Below are 18,868 nucleotides of genomic sequence, written 5' to 3' on the forward strand. Positions count from 1 at the left end.
CACCAAAATCCATTATTGCTGCTTATCGAACACTTTTTAAGTTGATATTGGAAATGGGTGTTGAATTGTCAGTGCATGAATGGCCGATTCCTTTTGTAAAACGCACATTTAAAAAGGCACTTAAGTGCAAGTCTTGAAGGTGCATCTTCACTGACTGAACATCCTGCACCAGAACAGGGGGTTAGCTTGTAATTGCTCTGAAAGCTAGGAAAGGCTCATACTTCCCACACAGAAGTTCTTGTTGAATTTTTTTTTTTACGTAACAAGAAAATATGAATCTAGGCCAGTCAAAATGTCCTACATGGTGATCTCTTTTTATGTTTGGCTCAATATTTAGGCTTTTTAAAAAAAATAAGCTACCGGTACTTAAATTTTGAATGTCTTAGTTCATAGATACATTTTTTGCCATCAAGCAGCCAGATGTAACCCCACGTTTTCACATACAAATGCTTCCCTCTCTCAACACACCCAATAGGCATATACACCTTTTTATAAAAAGTAGCATAAATTATTGTAGCATTGTATAAATGTTGGCTAGAGCAAAACATAGTCTATGTAGAACACTTAAACCCCTTATGTGATGTCTTAATGTATCTACTCTTTTTTAGTTATCAATAATTAGAACCTCTGATTTTCTGTTGTGATACGGAATGACTCATCAGGAAAAACAATATTTAGCTGTCCCTTTTTAGAAACATACTCTGGCAGGATGGCAAAATACCTCACAAAATTCTCACTTACAATCCCAGTGTAAGCATTAATTCTTTTGCCATTTTTGCTTCTGAATAGATTACAATCTATTGAGACAAATTCAAGAAACAAAAGTTCTGAGTTGTGATAATTAGATGCTTGGCTTTTAATTAAAACTCCTGCCATCAATTAGGGCATTTAGCCATAGTTCTTATTGTACAAAGCCATCAGCTCTCAGCTTTCAAATATTTAAATATTAGTCTTTCTGAAATGATGGTTCTGCAATTTTCATTCTAATTTTGGCCCTTTTGGCAGGGTGCATATTCTTGGTCCACACCCTCAAAAGTACCTGAAGAAGTATTAAGCAACTCTCATGCACTGCACCAAGGTAACTTTAGAGCACAGCAACCTTCTGCTTTACTTACAGTAAATCATATCCTTTCTTAGGGTTTGCCCATACATGACAGTTTATTCAGAATACAGGAGGGTGTGAACTGAAAGTGGATTAACTATTCCTGATTAAGGTAATTTGGAGTAAGGCACTCTTATTCAAGACTAAGGCTACATCTACACTACAGGGGGGAGTCGATTTAAGATACGCAAATTCAGCTACGTGAATAGCGTAGCTGAATTCGATGTATCGCAGCCGACTTACCTCGCTGTGAGGATGGCGGCAAAATTGACATCTGCGGCTTCCCATCAACGGCGCTTACTCCCACCTCCGCTGGTGGAGTAAGAGCGTCGATTCGGGGCTCGATTGTCGCGTCCCAACGGGACGCGATAAATCGATCCCCAAGAGGTCGATTTCTACCTGCCGATTCAGGCGGGTAGTGTAGACCCAGCCTAAGAGCATCCAAACTTGAAGTTAATCAGGAATAGCTATTCTGGAATAATTTTCCATGTAGACAAGTCATCAGTATTATCCCATCCACATGAGTGAGAAACATTTTAAAGAAACTTCTGCAGTAGTTTAAGCACTATAAACTGATGATACTATTATGATACATTCCTGTCTCATTCGAGGTTTTAGAGATTTGTTGTTGGGTTTGGGGGGGGGGTTTTGTTTGTTTTTTATATGCGGGGACACAAGGGGTAGTTGGCATTTGCGCCTATATTTTACAGTTAGGAATAGGAGATCATAGGACTGAATAATTCAGGAAGCCAATTACCACAGCTCAAGGCCTTCTGGTCTACATCTAAAATGGTCAATAATTATTAATTTCATGTAATTTTTCTTATCTATATAAAAGCTGCTCCCATTCTGGGCGTTTACTTATACCCATGGAAGCATCCAAAATAAGATGCTATTTTGCCAGCACTCTCAAACTGGTCAAACAGCCTAATGCATGTGCAGCATGACATGCAATGGATTGTATTAGTTTGTCCTAGATTTAAACATTTCAACTTTCAGTGATACAGATCATGGTGCCTAACTTTCCACTCTACTCCCTACTGTTTTCTTCCTTTGCCAGTTCTCTCATGAGCTCAAGCCATCTATATTCTCGCTCTGAGCAGCTTCCTCATTTCCTTCTTCGATACTGAAGAGGTCTAATACATAGCACTAGTGTATTGAATAATTGTACCATGTATACACATTGTGAAGGGTTGGGTCACAGAAACACCCTTGGGACTGCCACCTAACGTGCTGAGACTACCTCTGAGCCCGCTTTCCCTGCCAGCTTGGGACTCCAGTACCCTGTCTTGTTGAGCCAGACACGCTAGCCTGCTGCAAACATAGACCCACGTCTGAACCATGTTCCCCAAACGCTGTGGACTTAACTGAAAACGGCTTAAGAAGTGCTCCTGTCTCCAGCTCCGATACCCAGTTCCCAATGGGATCCAAACCCCAAATAAATCTGTTTTACTCTGTATACAGCTTTTACAGGGCAAACTCAAATTGTTCGCCCTCTATAACACTGATATGCACAGCTGTTTGCTCCCCCAGGTATTAATTACTTGCTCTGGGTTAATTAATAAGTAAAAAGTGATTTTATTAAACATAAAAAGTAGGATTTAAGTGGTTCCAAGTAATAACAGACAGAATAAAGTAAATTACCAAGCAAAATAAAACAAAAACACGCAAGTCTAAGCCTAATACAGTAGGAAACTAAATGCAGGTAAATCTCACCCTCGGAGATATTCCAATAAGCTTCTTTTACAGACTAGACTCCTTCCTAGTCTGGGTCCAGCAATCACTCACACCCCCATAGTTACTGTCCTTTGTTCCAGTTTCTTTCAGGCATCTCTTTGAGGTGGAGAAGCTATCGTCTGAGCCAGCTGAAGACAAAATGGAGGGGTTTCCAGGGCCTTATATAGTCTCTCTCTTGTGGGTGGATACCCCTTTGTTCTCCTGTGTAAAATCCCCTCTACAAGATGGAGTTTGCAGTCACTTGGGCAAGTCACATGTCTATGAATTATTCAGCTTTTTGCAGGTTGATGCCATTGTTTACATGTTAGTTTGAACGTTCCCAGGAAAGCTCAGATGTGGATTGGCATCTCCCAAAGTCCATTGTCAGTTAAGTGTTTCTTGATTGGGCACTTACTGAGAATAGTCCTTTCTCAAGAAGCTGACCAAATGCTTCACTAAGGCTACTTGGAATCAAATACATAGCCAATATTCATAACTTCAAATCCAAAAATGATACACACATACAGACAGCATAATCATAACCAGCAAACTACAAACTTCCCATAGAAATCCCACTTGGCCTCCTCTATATAAGAACAAGGTGCACCCATAGGACCCTGGTTGCAACAATGATCTATACGGTCACAGTTTATGTCAATAACGTCACACACATCTTTAATAATGTAGGTTAGAATGATCCAGAAGCAGGTAGCCAAAACTCTTATGTAAAAAGATATATTTGGATCTAATTACAGTAGCATGTAAAGATCATGCAATACTCAATTCAAAACAAGTGAAGCAGTGTCTGCCCTGTAGAGTGTTAATTAGTCTAAACTTAGTCTATTTCTAACTGTCATTAAGCAAACACCTCATATGTTATGTTAGTGGAATAATATTTATCTTATAAAAACAAAGCCCTACACAGTATAAGAAACAAGGTGAAATGTCTGGAAACACCTTAGTGACTTAGGAGCACAAGTCTTTCAATGGGACGTGTACATCTAAATACTTTTACAAATCTTATCCTTAGTTTTCTGGTGTAAACTGAAAAAATAGAAAGCCTCAGGGAAAATCAGTTTCCCCTACAAGGCTTTCCCCTATAGTATAAGAATATTAGCACTCTGCTGTCCCTAGTTTTCTAATGTTCCTTTTTAATTTAATTTCTCAGCAAGAAGTCATGTCAGCAATAATAAAGGCAAGATTAATGCTGAAAAATATGTAACACTCCCTAGCTATAACACACAAAATGACCATTCCAAATATCTTCTTTTTTGTTTTACTGAAACTGCCAAACTTGCCTGATCATAAAACCAAGTATAAAAAGAGAAAGAAAGATTTAGATTTAGATTGACAATAATGAAGAGCAAACTGTCTTGGATACTGACTTTATCCAAAGGTTTAACAACACTATAGATTAACACTCTCTCTGTGTTAATTATAGGATGATTTCACTAATTCACAACTGAGAGACTTATGATTTAACAAAGAAGGAGGTAAAAAAGCACAAGGATATTACATCTATTTTCTCCATTTGTTTTGATAATTGCCGTTTAGTTTTAATTATTATTATTAAAACTAAACTCATAGCATGCTAGCATGCTGTGTAGTATATTAGAATTTTCGTAACAGCACATTACTGCTACAATAAATCTTTGAGAAGAGACTATAGGCTTGTGTGTGATAACTTTCAAAATGTTATGGTATTTACAGTGCAAACTATGATTATTTTTCATACTCCTTAGTGAGACAAAGATAGGCCTCAGTCTTGTTAAATGAACCATCAAAACATATTTAGAAAAGTTCACTTTGCTCACTCTCAGCCCAGAACATTGCAAGCTTTTGACAATCAGATTTCTATACATTATCCCTGTGTTTGTCAAGTCATATGCTGTCAAAGTACTACTCTCTAAACTGCAGCAATCATGAATGTGAACCAGAGATGTGTGTGGACCAAGATAAATGTTTCCTAACACACTTCCCTGATTCCACTTTGAACCCAGACTGGAATAGTGTTGACCACTATACATAAAGCATTCAGATTTTGAAGAGATTTCTGTTCATAAATCCTTCAGATTCACACAAATTTTGTTGCTTTACAAAGTTTTGTTACTTAAGAGAACAATCATTAATGGTATGTCCAAACGAGAACTCTGTGATCACACATATCACACTATATTTTATCTTTAGTAACCATACAGTAGGTTTCACACAGATGGTACATGTGGTGCAAAAGGACTTCATGTTGAAGAGTTTCACTACAATAGAATCATTTTTAGCTTGATTTTTTTAAACTCCCGTTTCCTTGACATTCTTTTAAAATATGTTTTATGTATAACTAGAACATAAAAGGATTACCTGCAGCAGATTCTTTTCCAAAATACTTTTTTCCTTTATTTATTTTTCTGTGCAAATGTAGTGCTTGTCAAAGGTACCAGCCTATTTGAATCTTGAGTAAGTAGGTGGAGCCCACCAAAGAACAAAGTCCTATTCCTCAAGTAAGGGAGGGGCTATACAGCCCAGGATTTAACTAAGTATGGGGGACAAAGAATGAAAAAAAGCAGGGATGAGGGTGCAGGTCTTGGGGTCAAAACAAAGGATTCAGAGATGGAGAACTCTAGACAATGCCCATTTATATGAATAGTCCAAGAAGTCAGTGAATGCTGCCTAGAGAAACTCTGGCTGAATGAATGCATTGTTGAGAGACTAGAAAAAGACCCCACACTTGTAGAGATATCACCCACCCTCCAGTCCAGATTCCTCTTCCAGTGCCAGAAGGAAGTTGATAAAGAGATATTTGGACTTTATGTGGCCACAGATGGGGAGTGCATAGAGTAACAAGTGCAGGGAGAATTGCCAGATGGGGAGTCCTAGAGAAAGAAGCTTGTATATCTTATCCATAGAATAGTTACACCACACGTAACAAGAGTACAGTCTTCCTGCCCCATCATTCCCCCATGAATGTGTTTCAACCTGGTCTTTATAGTCTGTTTAGTTCTTTGTTCCTCTCTTGGGAATTCCAACAAGCGTTACTACTAACTAGGGGACTGATTTTTTAAATGTCAACACTTGTCTAATAGCAACAGATCTGGGCTGAGTCTATCAGCTCCATTTGTGTAGGTCAAACAAACAGCAGGTGGCAAAGCATTTCCAAACTAGATGGGATTTGAACTGGTGATCTGCAAGTGAAAGTGTCCTAATTAGAGTTGTGCAAATATTTTGAAATGAAATTCAAACTGTATTAAACTCTTCTAGTCTTACGTGTGTGGTGTGACAGACCCAGAGCAGTGGGGTACAGAGTCTGGTAGAGGGCAAATATACTGGTCACTGGATGAGTAGTTTTCTGTTCCCTGAGTGACCAGAGCAGGGGCTGCACTAGAGTAATCAGGAACCTGCTAGAACCAGTTAAGGCAGGCAGGCTAATTAGGACACCTGGAGCCAATTAAGAAGCTTCTAGAACCAATTAAGGCAGGCTAATCAGGGCACCTGGGTTTTAAAGAGGAGCTCACTTCAGTTTGTGGTGGGAGTGTGAGGAGCTGGGAGCAAGAGGCTCAAGGAGCTGAAAGTGAGCGCGTGTGCTGCTGGAGGACTGAGGAGCACAAGCATTATCAGACACCAGGAGGAAGGTCCTGTGGTGAGAATAAGGAAGGTGTTTGGAGGAGGCCATGGGGAAGTAGCCCAGGGAGTTGTAGCTGTCATGCAGCTGTTACAGGAGGCACTATAGACAGCTGCAGTCCACAGGGCCCTGGGCTGGAACCCGGAGTAGAGGGCGGGCCCAGGTTCCCCCCAAACCTCCCAATTCACCTGGACTGTGGGTTCTCCCAGAGGGGAAGGTCTCTGGGCTGTTCCCCAACCCACATGGTGAATCTTTAAGGCAAGAAAATCCGCCAGTAAGCGCAGGACCCACCAAGATAGAGGAGGAACTTTGTCACACTGGTGTCAGGTGTGGGATCTTGGGGTGCACAGCGCGGCGGAAGAAGGAGGGTGATTTAAACAAAAAACAAAACAAAAAAGGGAGAGGGTTTATTTTATTTTTTTTTCACCACAATGGATGACGTAGTGTGGGCACTGATACAAGCTACAGTGGCCCCGAAGGAGGCTACCCGTGTCCAGGCAGCCGCCCAATAGGAGGCAGTGCGGCTGCAGCAAAAGACTAATTGCCTGCTGATAGACCAGGCTGCTCAAGGCCGAGCTATGTTGCGGGAACTGGTAAACCAGGTAAAGTCCCTTACAGAGCTGAATCGTGGCCATGATGGGACGTGGATCATACGGGGCAGCCATTGGCGGCAGAAAATGACACAGGAGGATGATGTAGAGGCATACCTTCTGGCCTTTGAAGGACAGCCCTACGGGAGGCCTGGCCTCGAGATCAGTGGTCTGGCATCCTTGCCCCATTCCTGTGTGTAAGGAAAACACCAGACACCAGGAGGAAGGTCCTGTGGGGAGAATAAGGAAGGTGTTTGGAGGAGGCCATGGGAAAGTAGCCCAGGGAGTTGTAGCTGTCATGCAGCTGTTACAAGAGGCACTATAGACAGCTGCAGTCCACAGGGCCCTGGGCTGGAACCCGGAGTAGAGTGCGGGCCCTATGAGGTGGTTGAACCCGTGGGGGAAGTAACCTACAAGGTGCAGCAGCCAGGATGCAGAAAACAAGAACAGATTTATCACCATCCATAGACTGATGGGTTGGTAGAAAGGTTTAACCGAACCCTCAAGGCTATGATAAGGAAGGTGGTAAGTCAGGATAGGAAGGATTGGGACACCCTACTGCCCTACCTTATGTTCGCTATCTGGGAGGTACCTCAGGCCTCAACTGGGTTTTCCCCCTTCGAGTTATTATACGGGCGTCACCCCCGTGGCATACTAGATATCGCCAAAGAGGTCTGGGAAGAGGAACCCAATGGGGGGAGAAATATAATAGAGCATGTAATGCAGATGCGAGACCGGATAGCCCGGGTTACCCCTATTGTACAGGAACATTTGGAGAAGGCACAGGAGGCCCAGCGAACCCATTACAATCACCAGGCAAAAGTGCGACAATTCCAACCAGGGGATCGGGTTATGGTGTTGGTGCCCACCACAGAAAGCAAGCTTCTGACCCAATGGCAGAGGCCCTATGAGGTGGTTGAACCCGTGGGGGAAGTAACCTACAAGGTGCAGCAGCCAGGATGCAGAAAACAAGAACAGATTTATCACCATCCATAGACTGATGGGTTGGTAGAAAGGTTTAACCGAACCCTCAAGGCTATGATAAGGAAGGTGGTAAGTCAGGATAGGAAGGATTGGGACACCCTACTGCCCTACCTTATGTTCGCTATCTGGGAGGTACCTCAGGCCTCAACTGGGTTTTCCCCCTTCGAGTTATTATACGGGCGTCACCCCCGTGGCATACTAGATATCGCCAAAGAGGTCTGGGAAGAGGAACCCAATGGGGGGAGAAATATAATAGAGCATGTAATGCAGATGCGAGACCGGATAGCCCGGGTTACCCCTATTGTACAGGAACATTTGGAGAAGGCACAGGAGGCCCAGCGAACCCATTACAATCACCAGGCAAAAGTGCGACAATTCCAACCAGGGGATCGGGTTATGGTGTTGGTGCCCACCACAGAAAGCAAGCTTCTGACCCAATGGCAGAGGCCCTATGAGGTGGTTGAACCCGTGGGGGAAGTAACCTACAAGGTGCAGCAGCCAGGATGCAGAAAACAAGAACAGATTTATCACGTTAACCTTCTGAAACCCTGGCATGCACAAGAGGCATGCACAATGGTCCAAAAAGACCTAACCCAGGAAAACACCAGACACCAGGAGGAAGGTCCTGTGGTGAGAATAAGGAAGGTGTTTGGAGGAGGCCATGGGAAAGTAGCCCAGGGAGTTGTAGCTGTCATGCAGCTGTTACAAGAGGCACTATAGACAGCTGCAGTCCACAGGGCCCTGGGCTGGAACCCGGAGTAGAGTGCGGGCCCAGGTTCCCCCCAAACCTCCCAATTCACCTGGACTGTGGGTTCTCCCAGAGGGAAGGTCTCTGGGTTGTTCCCCAACCCTCATGGTGAATCTTTGAGGCAAGAAAATCCGCCAATAAGCGCAGGACCCACCAAGATAGAGGAGGAACTTTGTCACAGTGGGTAGAAATGAAACAAACTGAGTTTCATTCCAACCATGACGTGAATCTTTTTGCCATCTCCAAATAGGCACAATTATTTTGGAGACAGAGTGGGTCATAGTGCTACGGCTTCTAATTTACTGGAGACACAGTATAAAATCACAGACAGATGAGAGCTATCAGTGGTAGGTAATTCAGCTCATCTCTCTGCCAGTGCAGGACTGTTCCCTGGGCATACTTAAAAGTCCACTGTTTAGTCTGATTTTAAAACATCCCAAGTGATGGGGTTTCTACAACTTCCTAGAGGAAGTTATTTACAGCCTGTCAGGAAACGTTCTCCATTTTTCAGCCTAAATGTCCCCTTTCTTAATTGTATCCCATTACCCCTAGTTTTCCTGCATAAACTATATTCATTCCTTCCCAATATATACAAAGTTTACAGCATTTAAAATAAAATGGTACAGCATTGACTTTATTAACATGCTGACACGCATTCAATTATTTCACTCATATGGTTTTTAGCTTCAGTGGCTAGGACACTAGCCTGGGACTTGGAAGATGCGTGTTCAATTCCTTGCTCCACCACAAACTTCCGGTGTGACCCTGGACAAGTCACTTAACCTCTCTGTACCTCAATTCCAGAACAGCACTTCCTTAATTCACAGGGGTGTTGTCAGCCAAGATACATTAAAGATTGTGAGGTGCTTAAATGCTACCACAATGGAGGCTATACAAGCATCTGAGATAGATACATTAGATATGCACCCAAGACCAGTCTTGCATAAAGTGATGGAATTACAAAAGCATAACTTCATACATTAGAAAATTCCACTGAGTACAATTTTTCTGGAACAATGCACTTTCCACAATGTGATTTCATTTGTAGAAAACAAAATATAAGAAAACGTTACAAATGTTGGTACTTGACAAAAATAAAATGTTTACTTTACCTGCATCTTCTAGAAGATATTGCACAGCCATCAATACCTTCCCTTGAGGTTGTAAGTCAAGCTGTGAGAGGAAAGACCAATAGTGAATTATTGGGTTGATAGGATAATTGCAATGATTTAGTTTAATTGATATTTCTCAATAGAATTAGAAAGTGTCATTTAAGTAAAATTACAGGATTACGGCTTTGGAAACAGGGATATTTCTCCAAAACCCTTGTATTTCATTGCAGTGACAATGCCAACTTTATTTCTTTTTATCTCTTCTTACCTCTTTCATTGCTTTGATGTACCGGTGTCAGACAGACCATGCAGTACAGTCAAAGTGTTGCTGAGCTTTTTATTTTGTTTCTGCTGAAATCAAGACAACTGACTGAGTGGTTAGTTTTTTTTATTTTCTTAATTTTGATTTACACTGATCTTCCTGCTGACATAGTCCACCAGTATGATAAACAGCAGGGGTAGTTAGGGCCAACCCCTGGTGCAGTGTGGTTTAGACTTCAAAGGGACTTGTTTTTCCAAAACATGTTCAGATCACTCTTAAGTCATCTGTACAGAGCATGCACCATAGTTATTAAACCTCAGGCTGGTGTGAGCATCCTTCTGGGTTGATAAAACTCCATAAACTATCCTGTTGGTATTCTAACTGCTTTTCTATCCCTTGCCAAATTACAAAGATGGCACCGCGTCCTCTCCTAAAGCTGAACTTTTTTTGTTCCATCATTCTCCTATCCCTCGCTTCCAGTATCTTCATCCCATGCAACAACAGCTTTATCCATCAACAGTTTCCATGTTAATTGATGCTTCCTTTCTTATGTATTAGGACCAGCATAGACTGGCATCTGTCTTCAGGAATTCTCTTGTCTTGCCATATAGTTTTAATGACTCTGTTCATCCATTTTATGTCTCTCTCGCCCAAGACTTTCATCAAGTCCCACTACCTTACCACTCTTCATTTCCTGGATTGCATTTCTGACTTTCTCCTCTGTTATGTCAGGGCCAGGCACCACATAAGGATCACTAGAGAGCTGGATGGTAGAAGGAAATGTAGTGGGAGAATGGAGTTTACCATTCTCATTCTCAAAAGTCATTACCTTGCGATGAATGTCTGCTGGTCTATATAAAGTTAGTGGTGGACAAGGATTCACACCACAACTCCTATTAGTTGGCGGTCTCTGCAGGCAGACCTAAGACAGATCACTGGAGACTGAACTACCTTCTCGTCCCTAGATATGGTCCCTTCAGGTCAGGATTAACGCAATATGGAGGAAGCTTGCACAGTTGCTGCCTGCACTGTACCTGTTGCATGGGTAATAGAGGACTTCAGTCTACAATGCTGTCTATACAGTACCATTCCCCTGTGCTCAAATTCAGCTTTTTTTTTTATTTTTAACTTCCAAAAAACGAAACATGCAGGTCTGAAGAACTGCAGGGAACCCAAGGTCACTGTGCAAAGTTTGAAAGTGTTACATTGGAATACAAAGGATGAACAAATACTTTAATATTGTATCCCAGCAATATATGTAAATGAAATTAGAATTAAGCTTGTTTTAATAAAGATGTCCTCTAAAACCTGTTTGGCCCATTATCTTCTATACCGCTAAGTTTAAAATGCATACTGCTACCATATTGGTGTGTGTAGCATCAATGGAATGACATGTTGTCTTGGACTCACATTCTAGATACTCTCTCCTCACCTTGTTTCCCATGTTATTTTTTATTACTACTTATAGTATGGTAGTGTTCAAAAGCCACAACCAATATCAGGGCCTGAACAGTGCTCGGTACAGTGCAAACACACACGAAGACATGGTCAGCAATGTCATTTTCCTTTTCACTGGTCTTCACTGGCCTCTACTGTTTTTTTGGATGGTCAGTCTGGGTTGGGGAAGAACTTAATGGTTAAGGCTCTCTCTCTCCTTCAGCAAGGTGAGAAGAGGCCTTCGAGTGCAGCAGAATCCATTTTCAGAGCAATCCATTAGTGGAGCAATACAATCAAGCCTCATCCTGTGGTGAAATATCCTGTGTTGCATCATTTAGATTTTGCTGTGTCTGTATTACTGGGTGCAGTTAAAATACTTGTTGCCACATTGATCGGAATCTGCTGAGAGCCAAATCCTGCTCTGTGTTACAGAAATATACTTGTAAAAGGTGCAAAAGGCCTTCCTGTACCCAACCGACGCATGTAACAACCCCCTGGGCCTATATAAATAGCGTTCAGAAAGGGCTAAGAGGGGCCCATGAAGCCACCACACCTGCTTCCCAAAGGGGGAGTGGTTTGTTGGTTATGGATGCAACCAAACAAACCTTCCCAACCCTCTGCCTTTAAGCACATATACTGCAGCGTGTTGCACACACCAAGAAATTATGCACTCCACTCACTCCTCTTCAGAGCAGCAACAAGAATACTCCCCACTATTGTTCTCCATCAACTGTCCTGAGCCATCCTGCCGTGCACTGGCAGGAGGACTCGAACTCACTGTGCAAGCTGGCACTTGTTTGTTGCCTCCTCCCACGCCAAGACACCCAGTGGTACACTTTCTCCTTGAGTAATTGAGTTCTGGGAAAACCTAGCTGCTTTGATGCAAGCTTTAAACGTCAGAATAACATAAGAGCTTCTAAGGAGGTCAGGTCAGCCCCCTCTCATTGACTAAAATTTTCCTCCACACTCACCCCACTAGCCATGTTGGGAAAGGCAGAGATCTACTACATGGATACCACACACTACCCTCACATCATCAATCTATCACGACTACCCCTAACTGGAACTGAACTATCCATACTCTCCAAGGAACTGAACTTCTTCTGAACTGGAACAAACATGTGGAGAACTACAAACATTCCTCTGCTGACTCTGCCTCAAGGAATTCTTTCACAACAAAGATGACACCCCCCTCAACTACTAGGGGGGAGGGATAGCTCAGTGGTTTGAACATTGGCCTGCTAAACCCAGGGTTGTGAGTTCGATCCTTGAGGGGGCCACTTAGGGATCTGGGGCAAAATCAGTACTTGGTCCTGCTAGTGAAGCAGGGGGCTGGACTCAATGACCTTTCAAGGTCCCTTCCAGTTCTAGGAGATAGGATATTTCAATTTATTTATTTATTTACCACTCCCCACAGACGGTCACAAGAAAAAAGAATAATCTGACTGGACCCTCCCCCAGCGGAGGGAAGCACAGACTGGATCGTTACATTGATTGCTTCAGGAACAAAATAAATCAACGGAATTCCTCAAAACATCACATTCACCACCATCTGTCCACCACTCAAAGAACAGCTATACCATCCTTGAATTCCAACCACCAGATAGTAATCTAACCAGCACACAAATCGGGCACCATTGTAGTCCTTAATCAGATGGCTGTGCCAGTGAGGCCAACAGACACTCTCTGACCCCACCTACTATAAAGAAGGCAAAGACCACCCCGCCCCACAATTTACACAGGAATTTAAAGACACCATTAAATCCTTCCCCAAACATCTCTGAGAAAAACTATCATCTTGTCCCCCATGATCCACCTAAGGGACATTCTACTTGCTTCTCAAGATACACAAACAAAGGAAACCAGGCAGACCCATATCTCACCATGGCACTCTTACTGAAGGAATATCAGGATACACAAAACCATCCTCAAACTACTCACCACACAAAGGGCCAGCTTCCTCCAAGACACTATCAACTTCTTCCAGAAACTCCATCAACCTCCCACAGAACACCATCCTTGCCATCATAGAGGTCATCTCCCTATACACCAGTATCCCTCACCATGCCGGTATCACTGCCTGCCTCAAATACCTACAAGATAATGTACAATGCTCAGAAATCCACTCTCAACAAACATCAAACTCATTTCATCCTTCACATTTAATAACAAACACTTTGTCCAAGCCATGGGAACAGCCATGGGTATTAAGATGGCTCCCCAATCTGCCAACCTCTTCAACGGCCACCTCAAGGAAGAATTTCTGGAAGAACGCACCACAAAACCAAAGATATGCCTGAGATACATTAATTATTTCTTCATCCTCTGAACAGACGGTCTAAGCTCCCTCATGAAGTTGAGATGGAAATCTAACCACCACCACCCATACATCAAACTTACTCTAGAACACTCCCACTCTAGTATTGACTTCCTGGACACCAACATTAGCTTCAAAACTGGAACCCTAAAATTGACTATATACAAGAAACTCATGGATCACCACACTTCCCTCCACAGATCCAGTAACCACCCCAGACACACCAAGAAATTGGTTATCTACAGCCAGGCACTCAGATACTGCAGAATTTGCTCCAAAGAGGAAGACTGGGATACACTAAATGCACTTAAAACTGCCTTCGCTAAACACTAAATCTGCCTTCACAGAGAAGTAGATCACATCTTAGAATGGACCACCCAAATACCTTGAGAGAACTTGCTTCAATAAAGACGAAATACAATACAAAAAACTCACTGACTGAAAAACTCTATTTGTCACCTACCACCCCACACTAGAACCCATATTGGGTATCATCAAACAATTACAACCCATACCTGATGGGGACCACATCCCAACCCCCCCACTTCTGGACTTCAAACAACCCCCCAACCTCACCACGGTCATCATTACAAGCAAGTTCTGCACAGACCAGGACACAGTAACTAAAAGCGGCATCAGAGCCTGCCAGAACAGTAGATGCAAAACCTATACACATATCTCAACTGTTCTGATGATCAATACACACCACACTACATCTTTCAAGATCAGTGGGCCCCACACATACCTATCACAACCTATGGTGTACCTCATCCAGTGCATCAAAGGCCCCCAAAACAACTATGTGGATGAAACTGGACAATCACTATGCTCTTGAATAAACTCACTCAGAGAAACGATACAAGACAAAAACACAATATCATCCATGGGAAAACACTCTTCACAAAGCAACATACTGACCTCTCAGTCCTTTTCCTCAAAGGAAACCTGCGTAATACCTTCAAAAGACAAGCATGGGAACTTAAATTCATAACTCTGCTAGACACTAAAACCACAGACTTAACAAAGACACTGGTTTTATGGCTCCTTACCACAATTTGTAACACACTCCACTGCCTGTTAACCCTTAATTGCCCACATCATTTTAAGTGGACGCCTACAGCACGTGTGCACCTCTTATGTTTATCTGCCCCACTTTGTATTTAGCTTAGACGAACTGGTTACCTTCCCCAGACCTGAAGGAGAGCTGTGTGAAGCATAAAAGCTTGTCCCTTCCACCGCCAAAAGTTGGGCCAATAAAAGTTTACCTCATGTATCTTGTCTCTCTCATGGGCAGAGATAGACAGGTTCCTGTATTATCAGACACAGCAGCCTTCCGGTAGAGCTCTCTGGAGTCCACTTTTACCCTTACATGCATATTAGGCGATGTAATATTTTCTTACTAGGTACAATCATAATTGGGTGTCCCCAATCATATAAATGGAGAGGTCCCATCCAAATTATGGCAAGCATAAGCACTTCCCTCATCTTACAGACTCTAAATTATTAGGCAGGTATTTCTGAATGACTGATTTAATATGCAGAGACCCACTAATATTTTAAACACGGATTATGCCACTGCTGTAAGTAACGAGAACAAGCACTTCAAAATACCAAAAAAAAATCTGTTGGATGCCGCTAACTCATCTTGACCTTGAGTGATACAGCAGCTCTGAATTATGGGATTAGGGTCTGGTCTACCTCAGTGAATGAGGAAAAAGGGGAAATCACAAATGCATTAGAAAAATATTTCCTTGTTCACTTCAAATGTATGAAACTATGGAAGTGTAGAAGGGGAAGGAGAAACAGTTTTGTAATATGACAGTTAGGATTTTAGTTAATGAAAAATTAGTTAAGTCAAATTAATCAAATGAAAACATCAATATATTAAATATATATATATTTATATATATAAATGGGATGAGTTAGTTGGGAATTGGTCCTGCTTTGAGCAGGGGGTTGGACTAGATGACCTCCTGAGGTCCCTTCCACCCCTGATATTCTATGATTCTATGATTAGAGATGTACCTAGGCTCAGTGGTGAGCTGGAGCCGGTTCCCACCGGTTCGTGGGAACCGGTTGTTAAATATAGAAGCCCTTTTAGAACCAGTTGTCCCGGGACAACCGGTTCTAAAAGGGCTTTTAAATTTAACAAAAGCTCCAGCAGCTCCCTGCCCTGCCCCTGGCCCCAGCTCACCTTGCTCCGGCTCCGCCTCCACCTCCTCCCCTTAAGGCTTCTGCTCCCCAGCTTCCTGCGAATCAGCTGTTCGTGCGGGAAGCCTGGGAGGGCTGAGAAGAAAGCAGCAGCTTCCTGCAGGTGAGCTGGGGCGGGGGACGTGAGGAGGGCTCCAGGCACCGCGCGGCTTCAGTCCAGTCCCGGGCCCTGACTCCAGCCGGCCGGGTGGCAGGGTTCTGGGCCTGGCCCCAGCCCCGACTCCGGGCCGGCCTGCAGCCCTGCGGCTCAGGCCCGGCCCCAACTCCGGGCGGCGTGGCTACAGCCCCCGGCTCCGACTGGCCAGGCGGTGCAGCCCCCATCTCCAGGCAGTGCGGTAAGGGGGGCAGGGAAAGGGTGTTGGATAGAGGGCAGGGGAGTGGATTAGGGTCGGGGCGGTCAGAAGGCAGGAAACAGGGGGATTGAATGGGGGCAAGGGTCCTGGGGGGGGCAGTCAGGAAAGAGTAGGGGTGTTGGATGGGGCGGTGGGGGACAGTCAGGGACAGGGCTTCCAGGGGCAGTCGGGACAGAGAGAAGGGGTGGTTGAATGGGGCAGGAGTCCCGGGGGGCCATCAGGAATGAGAGGAGGGGTTGGATGGGGCGGCAGGGGGCAGTTAGGGGACAGGGAAGGGGGGTGGATGGGGCAGGAGTCCTGGGGGGTGGGGTGTCAAGGAACGTGGGGGGTTGGATGGGGCATGACCCCCGGGGAGCAGGGGAGGCATGACCCCCTCATGGGGTGAGGAGGAGGGAACCGGTTGTTAATATTTTGGCAGCTCATCCCTGCCCAGGCTGCAAAGTTTGAATTCTATCTGAATTTCACCAGATGTTTGGATGTTGAGATCCAGGGTTCTGATCCCGTTTCTATTGAAAACATAATTTTGAACGTTTCCATCTTTTTGTCACTTGAGGTTTTCAATGTCTACCTACCCAGAGTCATTTCCAAAATGATTAACTCAGACTCAGAACTGTGTTTAGGAAATTTGTAAAATGTCATGAAGCAACTATGAAAGTTTTGATGAATTTTATATTGCCTAATTTGAAGCCACTTTAAACACAAAGGTCCCCTACTTTGTTATTTTTCTATGCTTGAGTCAAGGTTTTATGGCAGAACTCATTTAGTAAAATAATACATATGGAGACCACAGAACTACTGAGAAAACATTCAATCTTTTGAGATAAACCAGACCCTCATCCCATAAGACAGAGCTGCTCTTTACTCAAGGGCAAGATGAGACAGTGGCATCCAAAAGATTCTTTTATCATCTAAGTATTTAATGAGGAAGTTTTAACAGGTTTGCAAATCATTTGCCATGTAAATAGCAGAGACAAAATGATAATCATTGCAACAGTGAGCTTTTGTTTAGAAACAAGGCATTCAAAACTGCATTTGTAAACAGAACTGGTCACATGTGTCCAGGGCCGGGGCAAGGATAGTTTGCAGCCTAGGCGAAACTTCCACCTTGTGCCCTCCCCCCTCCCCCCGCGCACATCTCTTCACTGAGGGGCAAATCCCAATGAGCCTTTATAGAGCCCAGGGGCCAGGTTCACCCCTCCCCACCCCCTGAACTCCCCTGAAGTATGCACAGCCCCCATACGAGCCCTCCCCACCTCACCCCGGCGGCCCCCGCCCGAGTCCACTCACTAGCTTTGCCAGGTTTGGGCCGCTGCAGCAGCTCGGCAGAGAGGAGCCGCCTTCTGAAGGCACTGGAGAGCCTGCTTGCAGCAGAAGCAAGCCCCAGCCATGGAGGAGCCTCCCCCGGGAGAGGCAGCGGCGGCTCACACACACACACACACACACACAGGAGCGGCAGAGCCCGAGCGTGGCGAGGGGGGAGCTGGGGGGCGCACAGGGGCTGCCGACTGCATGCATCTGCTGCAGCCTGCAGGAGCCCCCCGGGGGGGGGGCGGGGGCGCTGGGCCACAGCATGGGCAGGAGGGGCGGGGGCGCGGCTGCTCCCTGCCAGCAGTGCCATCACCTTTGCAGGGCTACTGCCTCCCTGTGCCACGCTGGCTCCTCCATGGCTGGGGCTCGCCGCCCCCGCAAGCTGAAGCTCTGGCTCTCCAGTGCCTCCAGAAGGCGGCTCCTCCCTGCCGTTACCATATTTCAGCAATCAAAAAAAGAGGATGGGGGGGGAGAAGAGCCTCGTCCCCATCCACTCCCTCCCACATCCTGCCCCCCCCCGCACCCCCCACCCCCCCCCCCCCCCCCCCCCCCCTGCCCCCCCCCCGGACCCCTGCCCCTAACTCCCCCCAGGACCCCACTCCCTACCTAAGCCTCCCTGCTCCTTGTCCCCTGACTGCCCCCTCCTGAGACCCCCCCACCCTATCTGCCCCCCTAGTACCCTACCCCCTACTTGTCCCCTGATTGCCCCAACCCTTATCCATACCCCTGTCCCCAGACATACCCCTGGGATTCCCACGCCCCATCCAAGGGCGGCTACAGGCACCAGCGCACCAAGCACGTGCCTGGGGCGGCAAGCCGCGGGGAGTGGCCTACCGGTCGCCATGAGAGTGGCAGTCAGGCTGCCTTTGGTGGCATGCCTGTGAGAGGTCCGCTGGTCCCGTGGTTTCGGCGGTGGGTACACCGAAGGCGCGGGACCGGCGGACATCCCGCAGGCATGCCGCCGATTCTGCATTACCAGCGGATCTCCCGCAGGCATGCCGCCGAAAGCCGCCTGACTGCCGTGCTTGGGGTGGCAAAATACATAGAGCCGTCCCTGGCCCCATCCAACCACTCCCCGCCCCCTGACAGGACCCCCAGAACTCCTGACCCATCCA

General features: G+C 45.2%; 1 protein-coding gene across 3 annotated transcripts in view; it reads right to left on the minus strand.

Moving 5' to 3' along the window:
• Nucleotides 1–18,868, minus strand: part of PRKCD (protein kinase C delta) — a 147,088-nt gene that overhangs the window by 39,505 nt on the left and 88,715 nt on the right. For all 3 annotated transcript variants that reach the window (XM_034777021.1, XM_034777022.1, XM_034777020.1), the window contains exon 4: nucleotides 9,866–9,926. In XM_034777021.1, the coding sequence (XP_034632912.1) occupies nucleotides 9,866–9,926 (61 nt within the window). The remainder of the gene's footprint in view (nucleotides 1–9,865; nucleotides 9,927–18,868) is intronic.

The sequence above is a fragment of the Trachemys scripta genome, chromosome 7 (genome assembly GCF_013100865.1).
Source record: "Trachemys scripta elegans isolate TJP31775 chromosome 7, CAS_Tse_1.0, whole genome shotgun sequence".
NCBI classification, from domain to species: domain Eukaryota; kingdom Metazoa; phylum Chordata; order Testudines; family Emydidae; genus Trachemys; species Trachemys scripta.